At 45.6% G+C, this 26,638-nt stretch overlaps 1 protein-coding gene across 2 annotated transcripts in view; it reads left to right on the forward strand.

Annotated features, from left to right (window-relative positions):
* The first annotated feature begins 450 nt into the window (after positions 1 to 450).
* Positions 451 to 26,638, forward strand: part of LOC141117547 (cholesterol 24-hydroxylase-like) — a 63,409-nt gene continuing 37,221 nt past the window's right edge. Inside the window, exon 1 of one of the 2 annotated variants that reach the window (XM_073610446.1) lies at positions 451 to 539. In XM_073610446.1, the coding sequence (XP_073466547.1) occupies positions 460 to 539 (80 nt within the window). In that variant the 5' untranslated portion in view covers positions 451 to 459. Of the gene's footprint in view, positions 540 to 668; positions 693 to 26,638 lie in introns of those variants that run through there. The other variant, XM_073610447.1, reaches the window with a different exon arrangement.

Genomic DNA, 26,638 nt, shown 5'->3' on the forward strand with positions numbered 1-26,638 from the left:
TAGTATATTGCCTAAAATCAGGAATATCCTATATACGGTGCCAGTGGTAAGGAGGCCAGGGTCACAGGTTGCTGCTGTCAAGTCTGGCATGGAGGGGTGGAGTAAGCAGCGAACAATGTTAGGAACGTTGCAGGGATGGCGAGGGGGGGGCGACACCCCAGGCAAACGCCTTGTTTGTTTGCCTCATGGTAGATACGCCCCTGCACCTACCCGCTCTTGGGGTTGTACGTATAAGGTACACGCAAGGAGCCTTTAGTTAGTTGATGCAAATCCAGAGACTCCAGTTGCACCATAATTCAGTTTAGCCTCGCCATCACCTTTTGAAAACCAGTTAGTGAGTCATTGATTGTATTATGTAGTGCTTTTAAGTCTGTATAATTATCTTGTCACGTACCTTTAACCAAGGCCAAGATGCTGAGAGAGGCTCCCCTTGCGGCTAAACGCAGTATACCCCTGAAGATGATACAGAAGCACGGTTGCCAGCAGGGTGTGAAGGGCTGGAGCAGACGATCACTTGGAGACAGCTTGAGGTTGCAAAGGTATCAGAGCAAGTCCTTTGTAGGCTGTAACGGAGTACAGATGACTGTGTATATAGGATACTTCAGTAAAGGCCCGGCCGAGTGTCAAACATGGGTGATCAAGCTGGTAGCTGCTGCAAGAGGGTAGTGAGGCAACTTGGGGGTCATGCACAGGTAATCAAGCACATAAGTAATAGCAAAGTTTAATTCAATTATTATTTTTCTGCTAAATCCTGATCTTTATTCTAAGGTAAAAAATTGTGATTCTAATTTTATCCAGAATCGTGCAGCTCTGCTCTTTACTGTTTTTTGCCTTGTTTGATTGCATTTGCCATAACATACTTCATTTACCACAAAAAGTTTTATGTGGCCTAGTTCCTGTGCATTCTTAAAGAGGGGTTAGTAGCCTACTAACTCTTAAAGCGGAGCACCACCCAAAAGGGGAAGCTCAGCTTCTTTGCTTTCTCCAAAAAGAGGTACCCATCCCCCCCCCCAAAAGGTGCCAAATGTGGCAGCGAGGGGGGGGGGGGGTAGTGGGTAACTCTTTTTGACAGGTATCCTGTCCACACTTCAAGGTGGCCTCGCTGCGGTGATGTCCCCCGGATGTTTGGGCCCCCCTGAATGAATGAATGACTTGTATAGCGCTGCAAATGTGAACTGAATCGCCTCAAGGCACTTGGTCCGTCCTGTGTAGTCCAGCTTGTTAGAAGAGTTAGGTGTTCTGTCTCTGGGACAGCTAGCTAAACCTCCTTATCCCAATAACTGTAGATACCATATTTCTTTGATCTCAGTTTTATTAGAACAAGCCAGGTGAAACTACAAAATAACAGAAATAGACCTCAATAAGTATAATATTGCATACAATACAGCACACATTGCATAAACAATGATATACAGTACAAGATGAGATAATAAAAACTTACTTTTTAAGTTCTCTAAGGGGTGATGATGATAGATTGAGAAAGACATGACTTGCTTCCTGCAATGTGTTGAAAAGAATGGTGGATGGTTCACTTCCTGCCAAGATTCTACCCAGAATTCCCTGCTTGCTGACAACTTCCTCAATTACACATACAAATAAACAGATAAACAGAACTGCAGCAATACCAAAAAGGAACTCTAGATGGAGCCTGCACACCACATATGATTGTCTTAAGTAAATTACACATTTTGCATGTAAATTTAATAACACAAGTACAAATAGCCAGTATAAAACATCTGGTGGACAGAACAGTAGGTCTTGAGTTTTTTCCTGAAGGCCTGATGGTTTTCTTCCATACGGATGTTGGTCAGTAGAGTATTCCATAGCCGTGGTCCTTGGACTGCAAATCTTCGTTCTCCCTTTGATTTGCAGCGGGATTTGGGAATGTGGAGGAGGTTTTGGTTGGTTGATCGAAGACTGCGATTAGGTAAGTAGCGTTTTATGTTCTCTCATAGGTATTGAGGAGCGTTTCCTTGTAGGCATTTGTGGATAAGGCAGAGGGTCTTGAATGTGATCCGATCCTTTACGGTTAGCCAATGTAGGCTCCTCAGGGAGGGGGAAATGGATTCCCAGGGTTTTTTTCCTGTTATCAGTCTTGCTGCTGTGTTTTGGATGAGTTGTAGGCTCCTCCTTCCTCCATTGGCCAGTTAGAAAGCGCAGCGCTCTTCGCCCATGCGCATTAGAGAACTGGCTGTGAAGCCGCAAGGCTTCACTGCTGGTTTCCCTTACGAAGAATGGCGGCGGCAGCACCCGAGAGCCGACACAAGAAATCGGCTGGGGTGCCGACATCGCAGGATCCCTGGACAGGTAAGTGTCCCAATACTAAAAGTCAGTAGCTACAGTATTTGTAGCTGCTTACTTTAAATTTTTTGGTGGGGGCTGGAGCGCCGCTTTAAGTCCACAGGTATATATGGCTTTTAGTATACAACTGAGTGTTTCAGTGGGGATCGAGCAGTTAAGATAGCTTTTGCAGAACAGAGAACACGTCATCACCGGCGGTTCCTGTGGGGGTCAGCACTACATTTGTTTAAGAATATCATAACCCTTCAGGCTCAAAAAAAAACAAAACATGGCTGTCATATCTTTAAAACAGGAAACTTCTTGTGTGGCTGGGGCTATGTATGACTTCTATATAATGAACCCGGACTTCCCTGTATTATGTCACACTGGAATACATACCATATACAAGTCAGGCTTTGCCATTTATGGTGACAAAGGAAACATACGCTATTTTGTCAATATTTTATTAAACTGTCAGCTCTTTGGACTTTGATCTCATGCGAAGAACAATTGGAATTCAAGCTGTGTTCTTATCATGCTACCAAAACATTAATCACAGCGCTTCCGGGCTAAGGGTATGTATTTACTATAAAATGCAGAATTTTGAAAAAAAAGCAATATTTTTTACTTTTTGCTATAATAAATATCCCCAAAAAATATATATAAAAATTTTTTTTTCCTCAGTTTAGGCCGATACGTATTCTTCTACATATTTTTGGTAAAAAAAAAAATCGCAACAAGCGTTTATTGATTGGTTTGCACAAAAGTTATAGAGTCTACAAAATAGGGGATAGTTTTATGGCATTTTTATTAATAATTTTTTTTTTTACCAGTAATGGCGGCGATCAGCGATTTTTATCATGACTGCGACATTATGGCGGACAGACCGGACACTTTTGGTGCTATTTTTGGACCATTCACATTTATACAGCGATCAGTGCGATTTAAAAATGCATTGATTACTGTGTAAATGTGACTGGCAGTGAAGGGGTTAACCAGGGCGGAGGTGCTGCAGGGGTTAAGTGTGTCCTAGGGATGTGTTCTAACTGCAGGGGGGAGGGGCTACGTCTGACACGACACTGATCACCGCTCCCGATTAAAGGGAGCGGTGATCAGTGTCAGTAGGCAGAACGGGGAAATGCTTGTTTACATCAGCATTTCCCCGTTCTTCCTCTCCGTGAGACGATCGTGGGTATCCCCGCGGACATCGAGTCCATGGGACCCGCGATCACACTCGCGGAGCTCGCGACCACACGGCAGCAAATTTAAAGGGACGTACCTGTACGCCCATTTGCCTGTCCGTGCTATTCTGCCGACGTATATGTACATGCGGCGGTCGGCAAGTGGTTAAAATAGGAAACGTCTTGTGTGGCTGGGGTTATGTATGACTTCTATATAATGAACCCGGACTTCCCTGTATTATGTCACACTGGAATACATACCATATGCAGGTCAGGCTTTGCCATTTAAGGTGACAAAGGAAACATACGCTATTTTGTCAATATTTTATTGAACTGTCAGCTCTTTGGACTTTGATCTCACGCAAAGAACAATTGGAATTCAAGGTGTGTTCTTATCATGCTACCAAAACATTAATCACAGCGCTTCTGGGCTAAGGGTATGTATTTACTATAAAATGCAGAATTTATCAGAGCATGTGTATTTATGAAAAAAAAATACTAAATGATTGAGGCATTCACACAGCCGCCACAAAAAATCATTTGTAATGTGTCTGATATGTCTATTCCCTATGATCGTCAGCTCTAGGGATGGGCCGAACACCCCCCTGTTCGGTTCGCACCAGAACATGCGAACAGGCAAAAAATTTGTTCGAACACCGTTAAAGTCTATGGGACTCGAACATGAATAATCAAAAGTGCTAATTTTAAAGGCTAATATGCAAGTTATTGGACATGGATCAATGCAAAAAAAAGTTTTAAAAACTGCGTTTTTTTCAGGAGCAGCGATTTTAATAATGCTTAATGTGAAACAATAAAAGTGTAATATTCCTTTAAATTTCGTACCTGGGGGGTGTCTATAGTATACACCTGTAACGCGCATGTTTCCTGTGTTTAGAACAGTCTGACAGCAAAATGACACAGGGGGACCCCCAGATCCCGGCCCCCCTGTGTGAAATGGTAAGGGGGTACCCCTACCATTTCACAAAAAAAGTGTCAAAAATGTTAAAAATTACAAGAGACAGTTTTTGACAATTCCTTTATTTAAAGTCGTCTTCTTTCCATCTTCTTTCTTCTATCTTCCTTCGGTTTCTTCCTCCATCTTCTTCTTCCTCTGGTTCTTCCTCCGATCCTCTGCTTCTTGCTCCGGTGTTCTCGTCTGGCATCTTCCTCCGCGGCGTCTTCTTCCCTTCTTTGTTCTCGGGCCGCTCCGCATCCATGATGGGAGGCTGTGTGACGCTTCTCGTCTTCTGACACTTCTTAAATAACGGAGGGCGGGGCCACCCGGTGACCCCGCCCCTCTCTGACGCATGGGGACTTGACGGGGACTTCCCTATGGGTTTCCCCGTGATGTCAGATGGGGCGGGGTCAAATAATATGAGGTCAAACCTTGCACTACATGGTTTTGGTAAATCTGAAGACAAAAATCTGCAGGAAAAAAAAGAAAAAAATCTGCAGAAAATCTAATAGTGTGTATGGGGTCTTAGGTAGGTGCTAGAGGTGAGATTTTTCGTGAGTGCAGGTAAATTTAAGCAGGCCTAGCTGGAAGCTAGGTCTGTTTGTTTCGATCTGTGTGGGCTGGGAGTGGCTCAGAGTAGGCTGGTGACTCACAGACAGCATCACTTCTCGGTTACCTCCTTCTGGCTTCTAGAGGATTCAACTTGGATTGGCAGGGGGCAGGCCTCCTTAAATGCCTAGCGTCAGCTAGGGTTGCCACCTTTTCTTCAAGTCAAACCCTAACACTTTAGCAGCGCATGCCAATTTTTTTTTTATAGTATAAACTATACATATATTTTGCTAAAAAATAACATTTCTAATCATATGAAGTTAATAACAAGAGTCCCCCTTTACATCAGAGTCAACAGAGGTCCCCTTTTACATCTGAACTCGCAGAGTTCCCTTTTACTGTAAGGGGGGACTCTGCAGACTCTGACGTAAGGGAGAACTCTGGGGCCTCTAACATAAGGGATGCTCTGGGAACCCTGATTTAAGGGGGAACACTGTGAACTCTGATGTACGGAGAGGACTCTGATGTAAGGGGAAACACTGTGGCCTCTGATGTAAAGGGGAAATCTGATGTAAGGGGTGCTCTGAGAACCCTGATTTGCCTTAGTGTACTTAGAGGCATAAGAGAGAAGGGGGAGACTTCAGTCACAGACAGGGATGGATGGTGAGCTCACTCACCCCTTGGCAGTCAGCACCTCTCATCCAGATGTATCTGAGGCTGCTCAAATCTCCGGCCCCAACTTTCCTTTTTCCGAGGCACAGCGCTGGGGATTGGGGTGTGGGCAGACACAGAGTGGTAGGGGTAGGGGGCAAGAGGTGCAGATCAAGCCCTCTCTCCTCTCCCGTCTGTGTGTTTGGGGGGGTTGTTAGTGCTGGCTTTGGGCAGTGTGAAAGAGTGTAACAGACACTCTCAGCTTAGACAACTGCAGCCAGCAACCCTGCCGGGAAGCCATAGTCCAGTCTAAATAATGTATTTGGGTTTCAGGCAGTCTGAAACCCGGACACATGATTCCAAACCCGAATTGTCCGGGTGAATCCTGGACAGGTGGCAACCCTAGAGTCAGCTCAGCTGGGTTGTTGTTGTCAGGTGGAAGATATGAGGATGGAGTACTAGGCTGTAGGGGCTTTTGAGGGCGCTCCCTATTCTGGGGAGGGGGGTGACCTTGGGCCTGGGGACTCGGGTGCAGAACAGATCCTTTCAAAGAACCCATGAAGGATCTGAACATGAGGCACGTCAGAGAGGAGTCAGAGAGAACAGCAGGTGCTAGTACTGCCAGGCAAGTCTTCTGTAGAGGCCGATATTCACACACGTTACCCGGTAACAGTGGTATTCCTTCAGCAGATGGATATAGGCATCTGATACACTTGCCCCGCCCTCACAGCGAGGTCACCGGTTTTATTATCCGCAATGGGGAGTCCTTCATCCAACCAGGATTGCTGATACAGGACTCCGTAGGAACCCTGAGCTATCCCTCACAGGCCGGAATACTCTCTCTACCTTCTCCTAACTCTCCCTCACAAGCGGGGGTCTCTGTCCCTGTCTATACACTAGGGGTGCAATGGATTGTCACCGATCCGTGATCCGAACATTTCAACCTGTTCGGATCGGCGCACACTTAGGAAAGGCCGTGGCTTTGGCCTAGCTCCGGAGCGGCGGCCATCTTGGTACACCCAGCGGCCGTTTATAACGTGATCGCTCTGTCATTTGTAAACAACCCGGCGTCATATCATGACGCCGGTTCCTCTCTCCCCTCTGTGTACTGATCTGTACAGTGGAGGGGAGAGATCGAATGGCAGCAGTGCCAATACTCTGCAATTATTATTATTATTATTATTCAGGATTTATATAGCGCCAACAGTTTACGCAGCGCTTTACAATATAAAAGGGAGACAATACAGTTATAATATAATACAATCCAATACAATAGGATTAAGAGGGCCCTGCTCAGAAGAGCTTACAATGCAATACCCTGCCATACCCTGCCAATACTCTGCCATACCCTGCCAATACTCTGCAATACCCTGCCAATACTCTGCAATACCCTGCCAATACTCTGCCATACCCTGCCAATACTCTGCCACACCCTGCCAATACTCTGCCATACTCTGCTAATACTCTGCAATACCCTGCCAATACTCTGCCATACTCTGCAATACTCTGCAATATTCTGCAATACCCTGCCAATACTCTGCAATACCCTGCCAATACTCTGCTAATACTCTGCAATACCCTGCCAATACTCTGCTAATACTCTGCAATACCCTGCCAATACTCTGCTAATACTCTGCAATACTCTGCCAATACTCTGCCAATACCCTGCAATACTCTGCCAATACTCTGCAATACCCGCCAATACCCTGCCAATACTCTGCCATACCCTGCCATACTCTGCAATACCCTGCCAATACTCTGCAATACTCTGCAATACCCTGCCAATACTCTGCTAATACTCTGCAATACCCTGCTAATACTCTGCCAATATCCTGCAATATCCTGCAATACTCTGCCAATACTCTGCAATACCCTGCCATACTCTGCAATACTCTGCCAATACTCTGCCAATACCCTGCCATACTCTGCCAATACTCTGCCAATACTCTGCCATACCCTGCTAATACTCTGCCATACCCTGCCAATACTCTGCAATACCCTGCCAATACTCTGCAATACCCTGCCAATACTCTGCCATACCCTGTCAATACTCTGCCATACCCTGTCAATACTCTGCCACACCCTGCCAATACTCTGCCATACTCTGCTAATACTCTGCAATACCCTGCCAATACTCTGCCATACTCTGCAATACTCTGCAATATTCTGCAATACCCTGCCAATACTCTGCAATACCCTGCCAATACTCTGCAATACTCTGCAATACTCTGCTAATACTCTGCAATACTCTGCCAATACTCTGCAATACCCGCCAATACCCTGCCAATACTCTGCCATACCCTGCCATACTCTGCAATACCCTGCCAATACTCTGCAATACCCTGCCAATACTCTGCAATACTCTGCAATACCCTGCCAATACTCTGCTAATACTCTGCAATACCCTGCAATACTCTGCTAATACTCTGCTAATACTCTGCCAATACCCTGCAATATCCTGCAATACTCTGCCAATACTCTGCCATACCCTGCCATACTCTGCAATACTTTGCAGTACTCTGCCAATACTCTGCCAATACTCTGCCATACCCTGCCATACTCTGCCATACTCTGCCAATACTCTGCCAATACTCTGCCATACCCTGCTAATACTCTGCCATACCCTGCCAATACTCTGCAATACCCTGCCAATACTCTGCCATACGCTGCTCATATATTATTACAGTGGGGGAGATTGTGGATATTACAGTGGGGGAGATTGTGGATATTACAGTGGGGGAGATGACGTGGATATTACAGTGGGGGAGATGACGTGGATATTACAGTGGGGGAGATGACGTGGATATTACAGTGGGGGAGATGACATGGATATTACAGTGGGGGAGATTTTTTTATGTTGATCCGAAAATGATCCGAACCGTGACTCCTGATCCGAGGAACGTTTCGAACCATGAGTTTTTTGATCTGTTGCACCCCTACTATACACACACACGTGTTCTGTTCTCCACGTGGCAGGGCTTTCCAATATGAGATATCCACCCAAAACAGGCTGACCAAATCTCCCGAGATTTGCTTGTCCTATCAGAACACCAGGCTTCTCCAAAATGGTGTGGTGCTGGAGACAATTGTAGAGGCCAAACAGCTCTGAACATATGTACACAAACATATCAAATCAGCTAAAAAGTGAGTATATACACTTGCTAACCCACTTCCTCTTGCAGCCAGCTAGGCTGCCCTGCACTACAGCTGCCTACACCCCCCCCCCCCCTTTTAAGAATTGCAATCCCTTGCATGCACCTAGGGAGACGTAATTAACACAGTGCAATAATATAGCAAGCAAGAAAACAAGCAATACATAACAGTTCAAGTCACATAGTCAGAATACTTGACAGGTTTCAGTCCCCTGGTAATACGCTTTGGTAAGCGAGGCTCCGGGACTTCCAAATGTCTATCTCCTTCCCAGGTAGCAGGGCGCTGTCCCTCCTCCACAACAGGATCGGTAGGCGCTATTTCATCCATAACAGGCTTATCCTCCTCAGGAGTGGGGGCACCGTGCACATCTGGCTCCCTCACAGATAAGTCCCATTCATTAGCAGCAGCCTGGTTCTCTGTATCTCCCCCAGCTAGGGATAAGGTCTCTACCGTCGGCATAGGGGGCAGGTACCAGGTTGCAAAGTCACTGTTGAGGACATTCTGGCTGTTGTCCCATCTAGCAGATGGGGAAAGACAGGAATAGGATTATCCATTTGTGAATCAGCACTGAACACACAGGGATGAAGGAGATTACGATGCAGTCTCTTGTGAGGTCTATCTGGCTTCTCTGAAACCAGATCATGCACAGACCACCCAGGGAAAGGTTGTTGCTTGACTTGATATGGACAGGGCTCCCACTTGGGCTCCAGCTTGCTGCCCCTCAGGTGTTTAGGATTTATCACCAAGCAGTGGCGTCGCTAGGGTGTGGCTTCTGGGGCTATAGCCCCGAGTCTGGGGCCCATAGCCCCGAGTCTCTTACCGGGTGGGCATCGGTAGCGCTGGCTCCAGCTCCGCTCCGCCTCCACCTGACTCTAGGGTCTAGCAACCAGTGATTTCACGGCCACGACTCCCTCCCTGCCCAGCGTTTAAAGCGGAGGAGGATTCCACTTCTTCCTCCTCTGTGCTAGTACTCGTGGGGCCTAAAGAGTTGAGCCCAGCCCCCTTATCATGATCCTGGACTGAAACGTCCCACTGCTGGTCCAGTGGCATACAGGGCTGTGGCATCTTCAAACAGGAAGGGGGAGGCCTGGGCAGCCAGGAAGAGCCCAGGAGGGAGTGAGAGAGAGAAGACGAGACCTCACCGCCACCCTGAGCACCCAAACAGACAGGGTCTGGGACAGTAGGGACTTCAGGCAGGGCTAGGGGGTCTCTTTCCCACCCCCCCTCTCTCACCCACCCCCACCCCCTCTTTCACCCCCTCTCATCCACTCCCCCCTCTCTCCCACTCGCCCTCACCCCCCCTATCTCTCTCCCTCTCTCCTACCCCCCCTCTCTCTCCTTCACCCCCTCTCTCACCCACCCCCTCTCTCTTCCACCCTCACTCCCTCTCCCTCTCCCACCCTCTCTGGGGACCCTGATGTAAGAGGGGCTCTCTGGGAACCCTGATGTAAGAGGGGCTCTCTGAGAACCCTGATGTAAGGGGGAGGCTCTCTGGGGACCCTGATATAAGGGGGAGGCTCTCTGGGGACCCTGATGTAAGGAAGGGCTCTCTGGGGATCCTGGTGTAAGGGGGAGGCTCCCTGGGGACTCTGATGTAAGGGGAGGCTCTCCGGGGACCTTTATGTAAGGGGGGGCTCTCTGGGGACCCTGATGTAAAGAAGAGGCTCTCTGGGGACACTGATGTATGGGGAGGCTCTCTGTGGACCCTGATGTAAGGGGAGGCTCTCTGGGGACCTTGATGTAAGGGGAGGCTCTCTGGGGACCCCGATGTAAGGGGAGGCTCTCTGGGGACCCCGATGTAAGGGGAGGCTCTCTGGGGGCCCTGATATAAGGGGGGCTCTCTGGGGACCCTGATGTAATGAGGGGGCTCTGGGGACTCTGATGACTTTCTTTACTTCGCTGCTATGGGCTCTAGCCCCAGATCTTTTGTAGACCTAGCAACGCCCCTGTCACCAAGACTCTGTCTCCCAGTGTAAGTGGCAACAATTGAACAGTACTTTCCTCGGCTAAATCCTAGTGCTTTCCGAGTACTATCTCTTTGGCTTGATCCAGGTGGTGCCAGCGATCTTGGACCCATTTCTCTGGGGTCCTTGACGTAATAGGCCCTGGAGTTTCCAAGAGTAAATTCACCGGTAAATCGTGCAGCTCTGCTCTTTACTGTTTTATGCCTTGTTTGATTGCATTTGCCATAACATACTTCATTTACCACAAAAAGTTGTATGTGGCCTAGTTCCTGTGCATACTTAAAGAGTGGTTGGTAGTCTACTAACTCTTAAAGCAGAGCGCCACCCAAAAGGGAAAGCTCAGCTTCTTTGCTTCCTCCAAAAAGAGGTACCCACTCCCCCCCCCCCCTCAGAAAGGCGCCAAATGTGGCAGCGAAGGGGGGGGAGTGGGTACCTCTTTTTGACAGGTACCCTGTCCCCACTTCAAGGTGGCCTCGCTGCGGTGAGGTCCCCCGGATGTTTGGGCCCCCCTCCTCCTTCCTCCACTGCCGGGCCAGTTAGAAAGCGCAGCGCTCTTCGCCCATGCGCATTAGGGAACTGGCTGTGAAGCCACAAGGCTTCACTGCTGGTTTCCCTTACGAGGAATGGCGGCGGCAGCACCCGAGAGCCGACACAAGAAATCGGCTGGGGTGCCGACATCGCAGGATCTCCCTGGACAGGTAAGTGTCCTAATACTAAAAGTCAGTAGCTACAGTATTTGTAGCTGCTTACTTTAAATTTTTTGGTGGGGGGGCTGGAGCGCCGCTTTAAGTCTACAGGTATATATGACTTTTAGTATACAACTGAGTGTGTCAGTGGGGATCGAGCAGTTAAGATACCTGTGGCAGAACAGAGAACCCGTCATCACCGGCGGCTCCTATGGGGGTCAGCAATACATTTGTTTAAGACTATCATAACCCTTCAGGCTCAAAAAAAAAAAACATGGCTGTCATATCTTTAAAATAGGAAACGTCTTGTGTGGCTGGGGTTATGTATGACTTCTATATAATGAACCCGGACTTCCCTGTATTATGTCACACTGGCATACATACCATATACAAGTCAGGCTTTGCCATTTATGGTGACAAAGGAAACATACACTATTTTTGTCAATATTTTATTGAACTGTCAGCTCTTTGGACTTTGATCTCATGCGAAGAACACTTGGAATTCAACCTGTGTTCTTATCATGCTACCAAAACATTAATCACAGCGCTTCTGGGCTAAGGGTATGTATTTACTATAAAATGCTGAATTTATCAGAGCATGTGTATTTATGAAAAAACATTACTAAATGATTGAAGCATTCGCACAGCCGCCACAAATAATCCTTTGTAATGTGTCTGATATGTCTATTCCCTATGATCGTCAGCTCCATCTAGTGTCCATAATGCCGCGTACACACAAGCAGACTTTTCAACCGGACTGGTCCGACGGACCCGAGACCGGCGGACTATTCGACCGTGTGTGGGCTTCATCGGACCTGCAGCTGACTTTTTCGGTCGAAAATATGACGGACTTTAGATTTGGAACATTTTTCAAATCTTTACGTCGGAACTCCGCCGGACCCAGTTCCTATCGAAAAGTCCGCTCCTCTGTATGCTAGTCCAATGGATGAAAACCGACGCTAGGGCAGCTATTGGCTACTGGCTATCAACTTCCTTATTTTAGTCCGGTCGTACGTCATCACGTACGAATCCATCGGACTTGGTGTGATCGTGTGTAGGCAAGTCCGTTTGTTCGGAAAGTCTGTCGGAAGTCCGCCGAAAGTCCGTCGGATAGACCGTCGGACCAGTCCGGTCGAAAAGTCTGCCCGTGTGTACGCTAGAAGCAAGAAAATCCCGGAACTGCTGCACTCTGGAAACGGACATCTTTATTTCATGAATTAAAATCCAACAATAGCCATCAAAAACATGATCGGAGAATAGCAATAGCTAACGAGTTTCACATGCAAAGATGCTTACTCATAGCTGAGTGGAAGCAACTCTGACAGGAAAGAAGAGGACTGTTGAGTCTACCTGTGTTATCAAAGGAACTCATAGGTAGAACCAGGTGGCCCAGAAAGAACCAAAAGGTTTTTCACTGAACCAAAGCATACTAGAGGACCATTTTGGTTTTTATTGGTCCACCTCATAATAACCTGCCGGGTTATACCTTCTTGTTCGTCCTTAAGCCCTACTCCATGGGGGCCATGGTTTCCATGCACAGCTCTGATGATGACCAACAAGCCTAAAATAGCTTGGTAGAAGTGGCTCTAAAATATTAATCTGTACCTGTGTTGTCCTGGATGTACAGTTGGCCAAAGGGCATAAGCGAATGATTTGCATGGCTCCAACAACTGTACTAGAGCAGGGGTCTCCAGACTTTCCAAACAAAGGGCCAGCTTACTGTCCCCCAGACTTCTGGGGGGGCTGAATTGTGACCAGTGGGGGTAGAAAATGGGCCAGAATCAGTGAGAATAAACATGGCCTCGGGGTGGTGGTCAGTAGTAGGAGTAGTGCCCCATCTTTGGTATACGTGGGAGGAATAGTGCTCCATTGTTGGTGTCAGTGGGAGAAATAGCACTTCATATAATTGAGATGAATAGTGCCCCAAGGGCCAGATAAAGGCAAGCAAAGGGCCGCAGTTTGGAGGTCCCTGTCCTAGAGTAGGGAATTACCTCATATTTTTGGGATTTGTAATGGCAGTTAGACCTATAAACACCTTCAGTTTTAAGAAGGCTCTATTTTGCTTTGCATATGAAACTAGTGACCTTTATAAAGGCATGTAACACAATCGCCTCAGACACCGCAGTGATTCCTTGCGCGCTGATTCAAAATGATTGGGTGAGCAAACAGAGGTGATGCCTGCTCAGAGGTGAAAGGAGAACTAAAGTCACATTATTTACATTAGATAATAATAAAGAAAGAGCATTATTCACTGACAAAACATTAATATTGATGACATTTCTTTTTTTTACTTTGAAATGTGCGTATATCCCTGGTGCTTAGCCTGTGGCCCTCAGGGTCCCTGCTGACACTAATCTGTGACTGTATCCCCCCACTCTCCAACAACTCCTATAGTATGTTCACAGTCCAACAATCTCTGTTATGTCTGTAATCTCTGACCATCTCTTGTATTATAGCCACAGCCTCTGACTATCATACTTGCAGTCTCTGACCATCTCCTGTATGGGGTTGCCACCTCATCCCTTTAAAACCGAACACATATTAATTACACAGGTTCTCTGGCTGATTAAGGTGGTAATTAAACTCACTTGGTGCCTTATCTGCATTCAATTAGCCTCAGAACCTGTGTAATTCATATGTGTTCGGGTTTAAAGGGATGAGGTGGCAACCCTACTCCTGAATCATGTCTTTAGTCTCTGACTATCTCTTGTATCATGTCTGCAGTCTCTGACTACCTCTTTTATGACACTCACTGGCCATTTTATTATTAGGTACACCTGTTTAATTGCTTGGTAAAGCAAATTGCTAATCAGCCGAGCACATGGCAGCGACTCAATGCATTTAGGCATCTAGACGTGGTAAAGATGACTTCCTGAAGTTCAAACTGAGCTTCAAAATGGGGAAGAAAAAGGATTTAAGTGGCTTTGAACGTGGCATGGTTGTTGGTGCCAGACGGGCTGATCTAAGTATTTCAAAAACTGCTGATCTACTGGGATTTTCATGCACAACCATCTCTCGGGTTTACAGAGAATGGTGGGAAAAAGAGATGTTAGAGGTCAGAGGAGAATGGGCAGACTGGTTCCAGATGATAGAAGATTGGAAAAGCGTTGCCTGGTCTGATGAGTCTGGATTTCAGCTGTGACATTCAGATGGTAGGGTCAGAATTTGGTGTAAACAACATGAAAGCATGGATCCATCCTGCCTTGTATCAACAATTCAGGCGGTGGTGGTGTAAAGGTGGGGGGATATTTTCTTTGCACACTTTGGGCCCCTTAGTACCAATTGAGAATCGTTTAACCGCCACAGCCTTCCTGAGTATTGTTGCTGACCATGTCCATCCCTTTATGACTTCAGTGTCCCCATCTTCTGATGGTTCCTTCCAGCAGGATAATGCACCATGTCACAAAGCTCCAATCATCTCACCACTGGACAATGAGGTCCCTGTACTCCAATGGCCACCACACTCACCACATCTCATCCAATATAGCACCTTTGGGATGTGGTGGAACGGAAGATTAGCTTAATGGATCTGTAGCCGACAAATCTGCAGCAATCATGTCACTATGGACCAAAATCTCTGAGGAATGTTTCCAACAACTTGTTGAATCTATGCCATGAAGAATTAAGGCAGTTCCGAAGGCAAAGGGGGGACCAAACTCGGTACTAGCAAGGTGTGCCTAAAAAATTGGCCAGTAAGTGTATATCCACAGCCTCTGACCATCTCTTGTATCATGTCTGCAGTCTCCGACCATCTCATATTCCATTTCTGCAGTCTCTGATCACCTCTTGTATTATATCCATGGCCTCTGGCCATCTCTTCTATCATGTCTGCAGTCTCTGACCATCTCTTGTATCCTGTCTGCAGTCTCTGACCATCTCTTGTATCATATCAATAGTCTATATCCTGTTGTGTGGCTGCTGCCTCTGAAACTAAATATTCACTGAATTTTATGTGCAGCCCTTTGGTGATGTTGGGGGCCGCACTTGAGGTCCCCCATATCGAGAAAGTTGACTACCACTGGTGTATATCCTTTTTCTATTTTGGCAGCTGCTATTTTTTGGTTTTGCGGTCAGCAGAGGAAGTGGTACGTCAACGTCCTGAAGATTGCAAAAATGAAAGAACACATGCCCGGGTATCTTTTAGATATGTATATTCCAGGGAGAGAGCTGGTGTAGATCAGAGGTGTCCAACCTTTTGACTTTCCTGGACCACATTGGAAGGAGAGGAAAAATACTCTAATGCCCCGTACACACGATAGGATTTTCTGATGGAAAATGTGTGATAGGACCTTGTTGTCGGAAATTCCGACCGTGTGTAGGCTCCATCACACATTTTCCATAGGAATTTCCGACACACAAAGTTTGAGAGCTTGCTATAAAATTTTCCGACAACAAAATCCGTTGTTGGAAATTCTGATCGTGTGTACACAAATCCGACGCACAAAGTGCCACGCATGCTCAGAATAAATTAACAAAAAAAACGAAAGCTATTGGCTACTGCCCCGTTTATAGTCCCGACGTACGTGTTTTACGTCACCGCGTTCAGAACGATCGGATTTTCCGACAACTTTGTGCGACCGTGTGTATGCAAGACAAGTTTCAGCCAACATCCGTCGGAAAAAATCCATGGATTTTGTTGTCGGAATGTCCGATCAATGTCCGTCCGTGTGTACAGAGCATAACAAGGATAAGCAGAAAAAGTTGGACAGATCACATTATAGATAATGTACCTATTTCAATAATAAAACTTCATATCTTTGTCATTTTTTATTATAAAAGTAAAAGAAGGCAACATACAGTAAAACTAGTGTGATATTTGACACTGTTTTTGATAAACTAACGCATCAATATCTGGTTGGATGGAGTAGCAATTCTCAATGAATCCTCTAGATTATTATTATTATTATTATTATACAGGATTTATATAGCGCCAACAGTTTACGCAGCGCTTTACAATATAAAAGGCAGACAATACAGTTATAATACAATAAAATACAAGAGGATTAAGAGGGCCCTGCTCAGAAGAGCTTACAATTTAATAGGGTGGGGCAGGTGGTACAGAAGGTTGTAACTGTGGGGAATGAGCTGATAGAAGTGGTAGAAGATTAGCTGAAGACGTGATAAGCTTTCCTGAAGAGATGAGTTTTCAGGAATCGCCTGAAGGTAGCAAGAGTAGGGGATATAGATGGTAGTAATCCCAAATCTCTCATATATTTCTCAAACTGCCCAAAGTGGTAAGATGGTAATCAAATGGTATTCTTCCCAATGGTGATCTCAAACAATAAAGAAGATGGGGTACTCTTACCAGCAATGGTGGACTCACAAGCCATGAGCGGTGAGTCAAAAACGCTTAGACTGCCATATAATGGGTGACAGTGTGGATATGGTCTGCAGAGATGAGATGTTCCTGCTGGGATGGGGACCTAGGCATCCATCCGGATCTTTGGTTTTATCGTGGTTCATGGATGGGTCTTTAACCCAAGGTTTAGAATGGTCCCCGTTGGGCTATTTGGCAGCTTCCAGAAAAGTTGCAGCTCTCCAAACAGGTGTCTCACCACAACTCCTGCTCACACCGTTGTGGTGAGATGCCTAGGTCCCCATCCCAGCAGGAACATCTCATCTCTGCAGACCATATCCACACTGTCACCCATTATATGGCAGTCTAAGCGTTTTTGCCTCGCTGAGCTTGGTTACCATTCCATGTTGCCAGCACACTGTGAAGGTACCACTGCTGTGAGCCCACAGGTGAGCAGGTGACACAGGATCCCCCAGGGTGTGGAATCTAAGGGCCAGCCGGTATTCTGCCAGGGACCCCCTCACGAGGGTTTGGGCTTAGCTGCATGCTGACCCCAGGTCATGACCCCCGGGTTCACCCTGCTCGCTAGGGGAGTACCAGAAGACACTGCCAGACACAGATGGATGAAGAAAAGGAGAGCCGAATAGAGAACCAAGGTCAGGGCGGGCAGCAGACAACATAATCAGGAGAACTAGCCAAGTGGGTACACAAGAGATCGGTTCACGAGAGGCTAGGTTTAAGCAGGTTACACGAAGGGAGCTCAGAAACAAGTGTTGCTCAAGCAACCAGAAACTGGCCTGAGTGGAATTTAAATAGAGAAGCACATGGGAGGCTGGACAGGAAGTAGCAGGAAGGAAGTATATAAAAGGCAACAGGTGAGGCCGGCAACACCCATAACTGCTGAGTGCAGCTAGAGCTGATCACAAGCTTGTGGAACAGGAACCAGCAGACCTACAGCAGTAACAGGTAAGACACAGATCAGCACCGCAGCCGATCTGTGACACACACAGCACAGACACTTCCCCATCCTGGGCTGTTCTTACCTCGTGCTCCTCTCCATTCAGGAAATGGCTCACATCTTCTCCCCAGCCAATGGGAACAGAGGGGTGTGGACTGTGGAAGGCAAAGTAGAAGCCTAGTACTGGAGCGTGGCTGTGGGACTCTAGGGCAGATCGGAACTGGATTTTGTGAAGGATATGATAATATGACAGGGAGGTTGCAGGGGCCCCCTGGAGCTAGGGGCAGGGTTGCGATTGTGACCCCTGCAACTCCTTATGCTACGCCTATGCTCTTGGACGTACGTCTTAGCGAAAACGATATTACGGGGATATGGAAAATTATTATTTTTTCTACACACACACCTACACAGGTTGAACTGGATGGACTGTTGTTTTTATTCAACCTTACCAACTATGTAACTACTGTAACTACTCGTGCACATGCTCCGATACCTGAAACCGATACCTTTGCAATTTGAGCCGGTACAAAATGCAATCGCACTGCAAAGCCTCACATGCGGTTTCCCCACCGGTCCTGTGTGAACCCAAGCTTTTCATAGTGACTTCAGCCTGGGTTTACCTAGGAGAGGTGCAGGTGCATTTTGGTATGTAATCGCACTGCAAAGGTATCAGTACTCGGTATCAGTGAAAGTATCGGTACTCGTACTTGCTGGTATAAAAAACTCTTTCGGTGCAACTGTAGTTATTTTGATTTTAATTTTGCCCTTTGCGTGCTCCATCCATGAAAATAGTTGCTCAAAAATATGAAAAGAAAAAAAAAGGAGGGGAAGCGGTTCAACAAGGAACCCCTAAACGGACTTTAGAGGCACAACAAACCTAAGAGAGCATAGTCAAAATAACAATATAATAAATTTTATTAAATATAAATGCATACAATACAAAGACATTGACAAAAGGTAATAAAAAATCATCTATATGAAAATATACATGACATAAGCCCCGATGCGTCTACACTTTTCGTAGAAAACTTCTTCAGGACACATTCAGGTTTCAGTTAATACACAAGAGGGTCTCACTAAAATGAGAATTTTTTTAGAAAAATAGACACATAAACATATAATACCGTATAACAATGGATGAAATTCAGTAGCCTGTGCCCAGAAATCAGATACTGTATTAATCCACTATATTACCTTGTAAGGAGGCTTTCACAAGTTCAAACCAATGGTGATTCAAATTTATTAGAGTATAGACGTCAAGGTCTTGTCAATAGAGGTAGATAACCGTCCACTAGAAAAAAAAAAAAAAAGGGAGGAACCATAACAAACACAGAAGGAAATATGCAAGATAATAGTATAGGTAAACAAGATAATGTGTACTTGTCTCCATCAACAACCAATCTCGGGGTTCATTTCCAGCAAAGAAAGAGCCAAAAAGTAGCCGTTTAATAGGTAGTGGCATTCCATCAGCCATAGAAGGGCACCAAACAGCCCATAACCCGTGTCTGCTCAATGGTCCATATGGAACCGTGCAAACGCACTGAAAGAGCCTACAGAAGAACATAAAAAGGAAGGAGAGAGGGGGAGAGAAAGAACCCACAATAAGTATCAGGGTCCATTAATGTTACAACAAAAACAAATATGACAAAATCGCAGCAAAGGATAAAGTACTATTGGGTAGATTGGATGTCAATCCCCAGGAGGATACAGAGATGTTCCTGGGTTGAAAGTGAATGAGCAGCTGTTATATAGTGTGTTTTGGCGCCAAATGAGGGGGTGGGTGTGGCCGGCATATTGGCGCCAAACAATAGACCAATAAGACACAGGGGGAGCATCCTAAGGTGTCACAGACCAAAGGGGCGGAGAAAGCCGCGTCATATGGCTTGAACATACAATAACAAAGAAAATTAAGTCTCTGCACCAAACTGGCACCGAAATAAACCCGATGCACCACACTAACCATCCTCAACCATACATAAGAGAGGAGGGGCGGGGCATAAGGGCAACGGGGTGACGAATGGAAAAAGGCTGGAAGCTCGGCACAAACTGGCAGGCACGAGTTCCGGTGCCTGGGATGGGTGTTATTCATACCATCGTGCCTGGCAGTTTGTGCTGAGCTTCCGGCCTTTTTCCATTCGTCACCCCGTTGCCCTTATGCCCCTATGCCCCGCCCCCTCCTCTCTTATGTATTATTGAGGACGGTTAGTGTGGCTGCATCGGGTTTATTTCGGTGCCGGTTTGGTGCAGAGACTTCATTTCCTTTGTTATTGTATGTTCAAGTCATATGACGCAGCTTTCTCCACCCCTTTGGTCTGTGACACCTTAGGACGCTCCCCCTGTGTCTTATTGGTCTATTGTTTGGCGCCAATATGGCCGGCCACACCCACCCCCTCATTTGGCACCAAAACACACTATATAACAGCTGCTCATTCACTTTCAACCCAGGAACATCTCTGTATCCTCCTGGGGATTTACATCCAATCTAACCAGAAGTACTTTATCCCTTGCTGCAATTTTGTCATATTTGTTTTTGTTGTAACATTAATGGACCCTGATACTTATTGTGGGTTCTTTCTCTCCCCCTCTCTCCTTCCTTTTTATGTTCTTCTGTAGGCTCTTTCAGGGCATTTGCACGGTTCCATATGGACCATTGAGCAGACACGGGTTATGGGCTGTTTGGTGCCCTTCTATGGCTGATGGAATGCCACTACCTATTAAATGGCTACTTTTTGGCTCTTTCTTTGCTGGAAATGAACCCCGAGATTGGTTGTAGATGGAGACAAGTACACATTATCTTGTTTACCTATACTATTATCTTGCATATTTCCTTCTGTGTTTCTTATGGTTCCTCCCTTTTTTTTTTTTTCTAGTGGACTTTATCTCCCTCTATTGACAAGACCTTGACGTCTATACTCTAATAAATTTGAATCACCATTGGTTTGAACTTGTGAAAGCCTCCTTACAAGGTAATATAGTGGATTAATACAGTATCTGATTTCTGGGCACAGGCTACTGAATTTCATCCATTGTTATATGGTATTATATGTTTATGTGTCTATTTTTCTAAAAAAATTTTCTCATTTTAGTGAGACCCTCTTGTGTATTAACTGAAACCTGAATGTGTCCTGAAGAAGTTATCTACGAAAGTCCGTTTAGGGGTCCCTTGTTGAACCCCTTCCCCTCCTTTTTTTTTTTTTTTTTTCTTATGACATACAAAATTTATACGTATGTGGCCATAGGAGTATCCTTCTTTTTTATATTTTGTCCTGCTCAAAAATATAGTTGCTGCCGAAAACTGATGAAATTATTGATTGTGAAGAGCGGGAGATTTTTCTTTGGGAAGATATAACTTACAAAAGTCCAGTAAAGAGATACTGCCAAAATTTTCTTCGGCCTCGTGTGTTCGTTAGGTGTAAACACATTTTTACGGAAGATTAAAAAAAAATAAAATAAACATTTTTAACCACTTGACTACCAGACACTTTTACCCTCTTCCTGCCCAGGCCAATTTTCAGCGCTGTCAAACTTTGAATGACAATTGCGCGGTCATGAAACACTGTACCCAAACTACATTTTTATCATTTTTTTCACACAAACAGAGCTTTTTTTTTTGGTGTTTTTTTATTTTTTGCTAACTAAATGAAAAAATATCAACAATTTTGAAAAAAAAAAGAGGGGGAAGAAGAAGGCCGGAGGAAGAAGCTGGGAAAAAAAGAAGACATTTTTAATAAATAACTTGTCAAAAACTGTCTCTGGTCTTTTGTCACACTACACTACTTTTTTTGGTGAATGTAGGGGTACAATGTCCATAGACGTTTTCCCCTCAAGCCTGGTGATTCTCCGAGGGGGAGGGGTCGTTGAGGAGGGGCTACTGTCAGGGCTGGGCTCAGCCCTTCCTTGCTCTGAGCTGGCCACTCAGCTGTCGGCTAATTGCCAGCTCCTATCTCTCCACAGTGACTCATCTGTTGATATCCTGCTCATCAGTCCTGCCCAGATGATCTCTGCCTTCACCTTGGTCAACATCACAGAGACTATCTCCTGCATTCCTGTTAAAGACTTGCTTGGCTGACATTCCTTCTGGCTCCAGATCCTGCTTGCTGTTCCACTACGCTGATCTCTGGTTTCCTGACTTTCTGGCTTGTCTGACTATCCATTCCAGGTTACCGAACTTTGGCTATGTTTTGACTACATTTATTATTAAACAAGTGTGATTTAACTGTACTTCTGTCTCGGTCTGATTCATGGTTTCTGACAGTCTTCCCCAGCCCCTCCCAGTAATCTGTCCACCAGATTTGGCGCTTCAGGTCTTTGTCACAGATTGCCCTCTCTGTCCTTCTAAGAATTTAGTCCCCTACCACCAGAATATGTCTATTGGGATTTCATTTACCAAAAATATGTAGCAGAATACATATTGGCCTAAATTTATAAAGAAATAAATTTTTTCTATTTTTTATTGCTTTATAGCATGAAAGTAAAAAATATTGTTTTTTCTTTTTCAAAATTGTCTGTCTTTTTTTTGTTTATAATGCAAAAAATAAAAACCGCAGAGCTGATCAAATACCACCAAAAGAAAGCTCTATTTGTGGGAAAAAAAGAACATAACTTATTTGGGTACAGCGTTGCTTGACCGCACAATTGTCAGTTACAGTAGCGCAGTGCTGTATCGCAAAAAATGGTCTCGTCATGAAGGGGGGTAAATCTTCTGGATTTCAAGTAGTTAATAGTGTCAGCTGTAGACTTGTCCTCTGAGACCTGTCGGGGTAATGACATCACTTACCTGAATAATATTTTGCAATGTGAATGAACTGATTAACAGCTTCCACCTTCCACAGCCTGTAATATTGACATAATGACCATATGCTCCTGATTTCCAGGGCAGGTACCTGGATTGGAAGATTAGCCTTTTGTACATAATACTGTTTCTAGCTGTCAGAGCTGACAGCACCTTTGTATCTTTATATTCCATTACAGAGGATTTACATGGTAGTGTTTTAAAATTATTTATTTTAGCCACTTCCATACCGGGCCAATTCTGGTATTCCTCCTCTACATGTAAAAATCATAATTTTGTTTCTAGAAAATTACTCAGAACCCCCAAACATATATATATATATATATATATATATATATATATATATATATATATATATATATATATACACATACACACACACACACACACATACAAATACACAAAAAACATTTTATTCCTTTTTTTTTTTCTAGCAGAGACCCTAGGGATTTACATTCAGGTCCATAAATATTGGGACGTCGACACAATTCAAATTTTTTTGGCTCTATACACCACAATGGATTTGAAATTAAACGAACGCAATGAAGGGGCAGAGGTTTCTCCCACTGCAATATAATTGTTTTACGGGCATAATCGAGCAAGATACTTAGAAGGGTCTTATAAGTGCTGGTTCACTGCAGTGCAAATCACATGTGATGTCCATTCGATGCGATTTCAGCCATACAGATAGTATGGCTGAATTTGCATCGCATTTGGACCAAACTCGCACCATTTTTTTTGTCCGCACTGGAGTCAGATCGCATGGATGTTCACATCTCCAAACTGTTAGTACGCAGTGCTATTTGCAAGCTGTAATGGGGGTGTCATTAACCACTTGCCGCCCGCCATATAGCATAATGACGGCGGCAAAGTGGTTTCAATATCCTGACCGGACGTCATATGACATGATCAGGATATTAAGCCGCTGCGCGCCCCCGGTGGCGCGCATTGCGGCGATCGTTGTTGCGGTGTGTCAGTCTGACACACCGCAACTCCGATCTAGGTAAAGAGTCTAGGTAAAGAGTCTCTGACGGAGACTCTTTACCACGTGATCAGCCGTGTCCAATCACGGCTGATCATGATGCTGATCATGATGTAAAGCCGGTGATCGGCTTTCCTCACTCGCATCTGACAGACTCGAGAAGAGGAGAGCCAATCGGCTGCTCTCCTGACAGGAGGGGTCTGTGCTAATTGTTTATCAGCACAGCCCTGCCTCGGATTGCACCCAGGACCACCAGGGAAGCCGCCCAGGACCAACAGGATGTCCATCCACATTGGACCACCAGGTATGCCCCCTAGACCCCCAGGGAAATACTAATCTGTGCCCAGGCAGCTGCCAATCAGTGCCCACTCACAATGCCTACCACTGCCAGTGCCACCAGGGATGCCTATCAGTGCCGCGTATCAGTGCCCATCAGTGCTATGTATCAGTGCCCAGCAGTGCCGCCTATCAGTGCCCAGCAGTGCCGCCTATCAGTGCCACCCATAAGAACCCATCTTTGCAGCCTTTCAGTGCCCATCAGTATCGCCTATCAGTGCCCACCAGTGCCACCCAGTGCCACCCATGAGTGCCCATCAGTGCCTCCTATCAATGCCCATCAGTGCTGCATATCAATGCCACCCATCAGTGCCGCCTACCAGTGCTCATCAGTGCCACATATCAGTGCCCATCGTCAGTGCCCGCTCATTGGTGCCACCTCATCGGTGCCACCTTATCAGTGCCCATCAGTAAAAAAGAAAACTTATTTACAAACATTTTTAACAGAAACAAAAGCAAAACTTTTATTTTTTTCAAAAGTTTTGTTTATTTTTTTATTTGTTTAGCAAAAAATAAAAACCGCAGAGGTGATCAAATACCACCAAAAGAAAGCTCTATTTTTGGGAACAAAATGATAAAAATTTTGTTTGGATACAGTGTAGCATGACCGCGCAATTGTCATTCAAAGTGCGACAGCGCTGAAAGCTGAAAATTGGTCTGGGCAGGAAGGTGTATAAGTGCCATGTATTGAAGTGGTTAACATTGTATTGACACTCCCAGCAGTTCGCATATGGCAGTGTGAACTGCCGTGTGAGTCGGGTGTGATACAGGAACCTGCGGTGGATTCGCAGTGTTCCTGCATCGCACCTTTGTGAACAGGGACTAAGCCACCGTGGCCGCAAGTCCCTCTATCATTCCCAGCAAACAAAGTGGAGTAGGAAGAGATGTATCTTCTTGTGATAAATTGGGTAACATTCTTCCAGTACTGTTGAAATAAAGGGCAATGCCAGAAAATGTGGAAACAATCAGCTAGGGAAAAGGAACACCTCCAGCATTCAGCCATGTTGGACCGGTAAATATTTGCTAACCTAGCAGGTGTATAGTAAATACGATGTAGGAACTCATATTGTATTAAATGGTTTCTCGCTGAGACTAGGTGCTGGAAGAGGAAATCCCATACGTTATCCCAACCATCCCCCTGTAAGTCAGGGATATCTACCTCCCATTTCCCTCTTCATTGTACAATTTGGGAAGGAGGGGGACTGGCTGGGAAACAACTCATACATTTCAGAAAGCGGTTTAACCAGAAGAAAAGAAGAGGGCAATGAGTCACCAAGGCACAAAAGCCTAATTGTGAAACAAATGCATGCCTCAACTGATGATACCTAAAAAAAAATTCCAGTTTGGGAGAGTAAATGTCACGTACCTGGTAGGAGACTGACATGATGAGGTCGGCCTCTCTTGTATCTCCAGCCCAGGCTCCACTGAGAGTGGAATAGATGGTACCAAGGTACAGGGGGAACATGAGTGCCTGTAAGTGTAGATTGCAGAGCTTGTGGCAGGAGTTGTAGACTCTGTGGTTCAGACAGAACATCATGTCAGGAACTGGGATGATGCTGGGTAGATCAGCCGAGGGTAAAGGGGAACTCCACCAGGCTTGCAGATTTAGGATACGTGGCTTTCCTGGACTTCCCCTAGTCTGGAGACAGAAGCACACTGGGTCCAATGGAGCTGGGATAAGGGGCAGCCAGCACAGGCACTCAGAAGTAGCGTGGAGCCAGGCAGGAAACAGAAGCGAGGTCAATAGGATAGCCGGAGTCAGCAGCGAGCGGGCAGCAAGGTACCAGGGCATCAGACAGCAGCAAGGTCAGGACTAAGCAGGGATCAGGAATCAATAATCAATAGTATAAACAGAGTCCAAAGCCAGGTCAGTGGAAAGCCAGGTCAGCAACAGATTTCAAGCAGGGCATCAGGAAACGGCTGAAGACCAGTCAGCATTGAGCAGGAGTCAGGGTACCCTTTAAATAGGCTGTCTGGGGCCAATTGGGACTCTGGACGTGCTCCCGCGTGTGTGCGCATTCTTTCGCGCATGCGCATTGGCGCATATGGGAATCTGCGGTCGCCTGTGCACATGCGCACGTGTGGGCGCCCAACGTGTCACAGCAGTTCTCTTACAGTAAATGTGTCCATGAGCTGATCAAATGTGACCAGTTTGCCTTGATATACAATATCACCTATCGTCTTGGTCCCCTTCCTTGCCCACAGTGATGGATCAGGGACAGAAATGAGGTGGGGATAACTGTGATTTAGCCACAGTGGAGAAAATGGGAAAATCTTATGGTCCACTCTTGGGAACATCTTATGGGAAAGGTCCTAGGCGTTGTTGCCCCCAGTAGAGAAGACATTTTAAACCCTCATCGGACCCCATCAGTGCAGCCTCTAGTATTGTAGCAGTATCACAGTTGTCCTCGATCAACCACATATGGGCAAAGACCAGTTGGGCAGCTATATAATACTTACATAAAATCAGGAAGGGCCAGGCTCCCTTGGCATACAGGGTCCTGCAGTGGCCTGATCCCTATGTAAGGGTGAGAGGACGGCCAAAGGAATTAACTAAATAGGCTATTGATCTTATTAAAGTAAGAGCGAGGACCAAGATGGGTGCTTTTCGAAAAAAGTATAAGAAGGCTGGTAGGATCTTTATTCTAGGAAGGTTTATTTTACCCAGTTAAGTAAAAGGCAAGATTTTTTTATTTTTATAATTGACAATTTTTATTACATATTCTTTTATAAAAAAAGAAAAAGAATATAGGCATAATAAACAAAGGACATCGTATAGTGTCAACTGCTGACCAAATAAAGCACATTTTTTAAAGTCTCAATTTTCTGCCGGGACATAAGATTTAAAGCTATAG

This window comes from Aquarana catesbeiana, linkage group LG13 (genome assembly GCF_042186555.1).
Source record: "Aquarana catesbeiana isolate 2022-GZ linkage group LG13, ASM4218655v1, whole genome shotgun sequence".
NCBI classification, from domain to species: domain Eukaryota; kingdom Metazoa; phylum Chordata; class Amphibia; order Anura; family Ranidae; genus Aquarana; species Aquarana catesbeiana.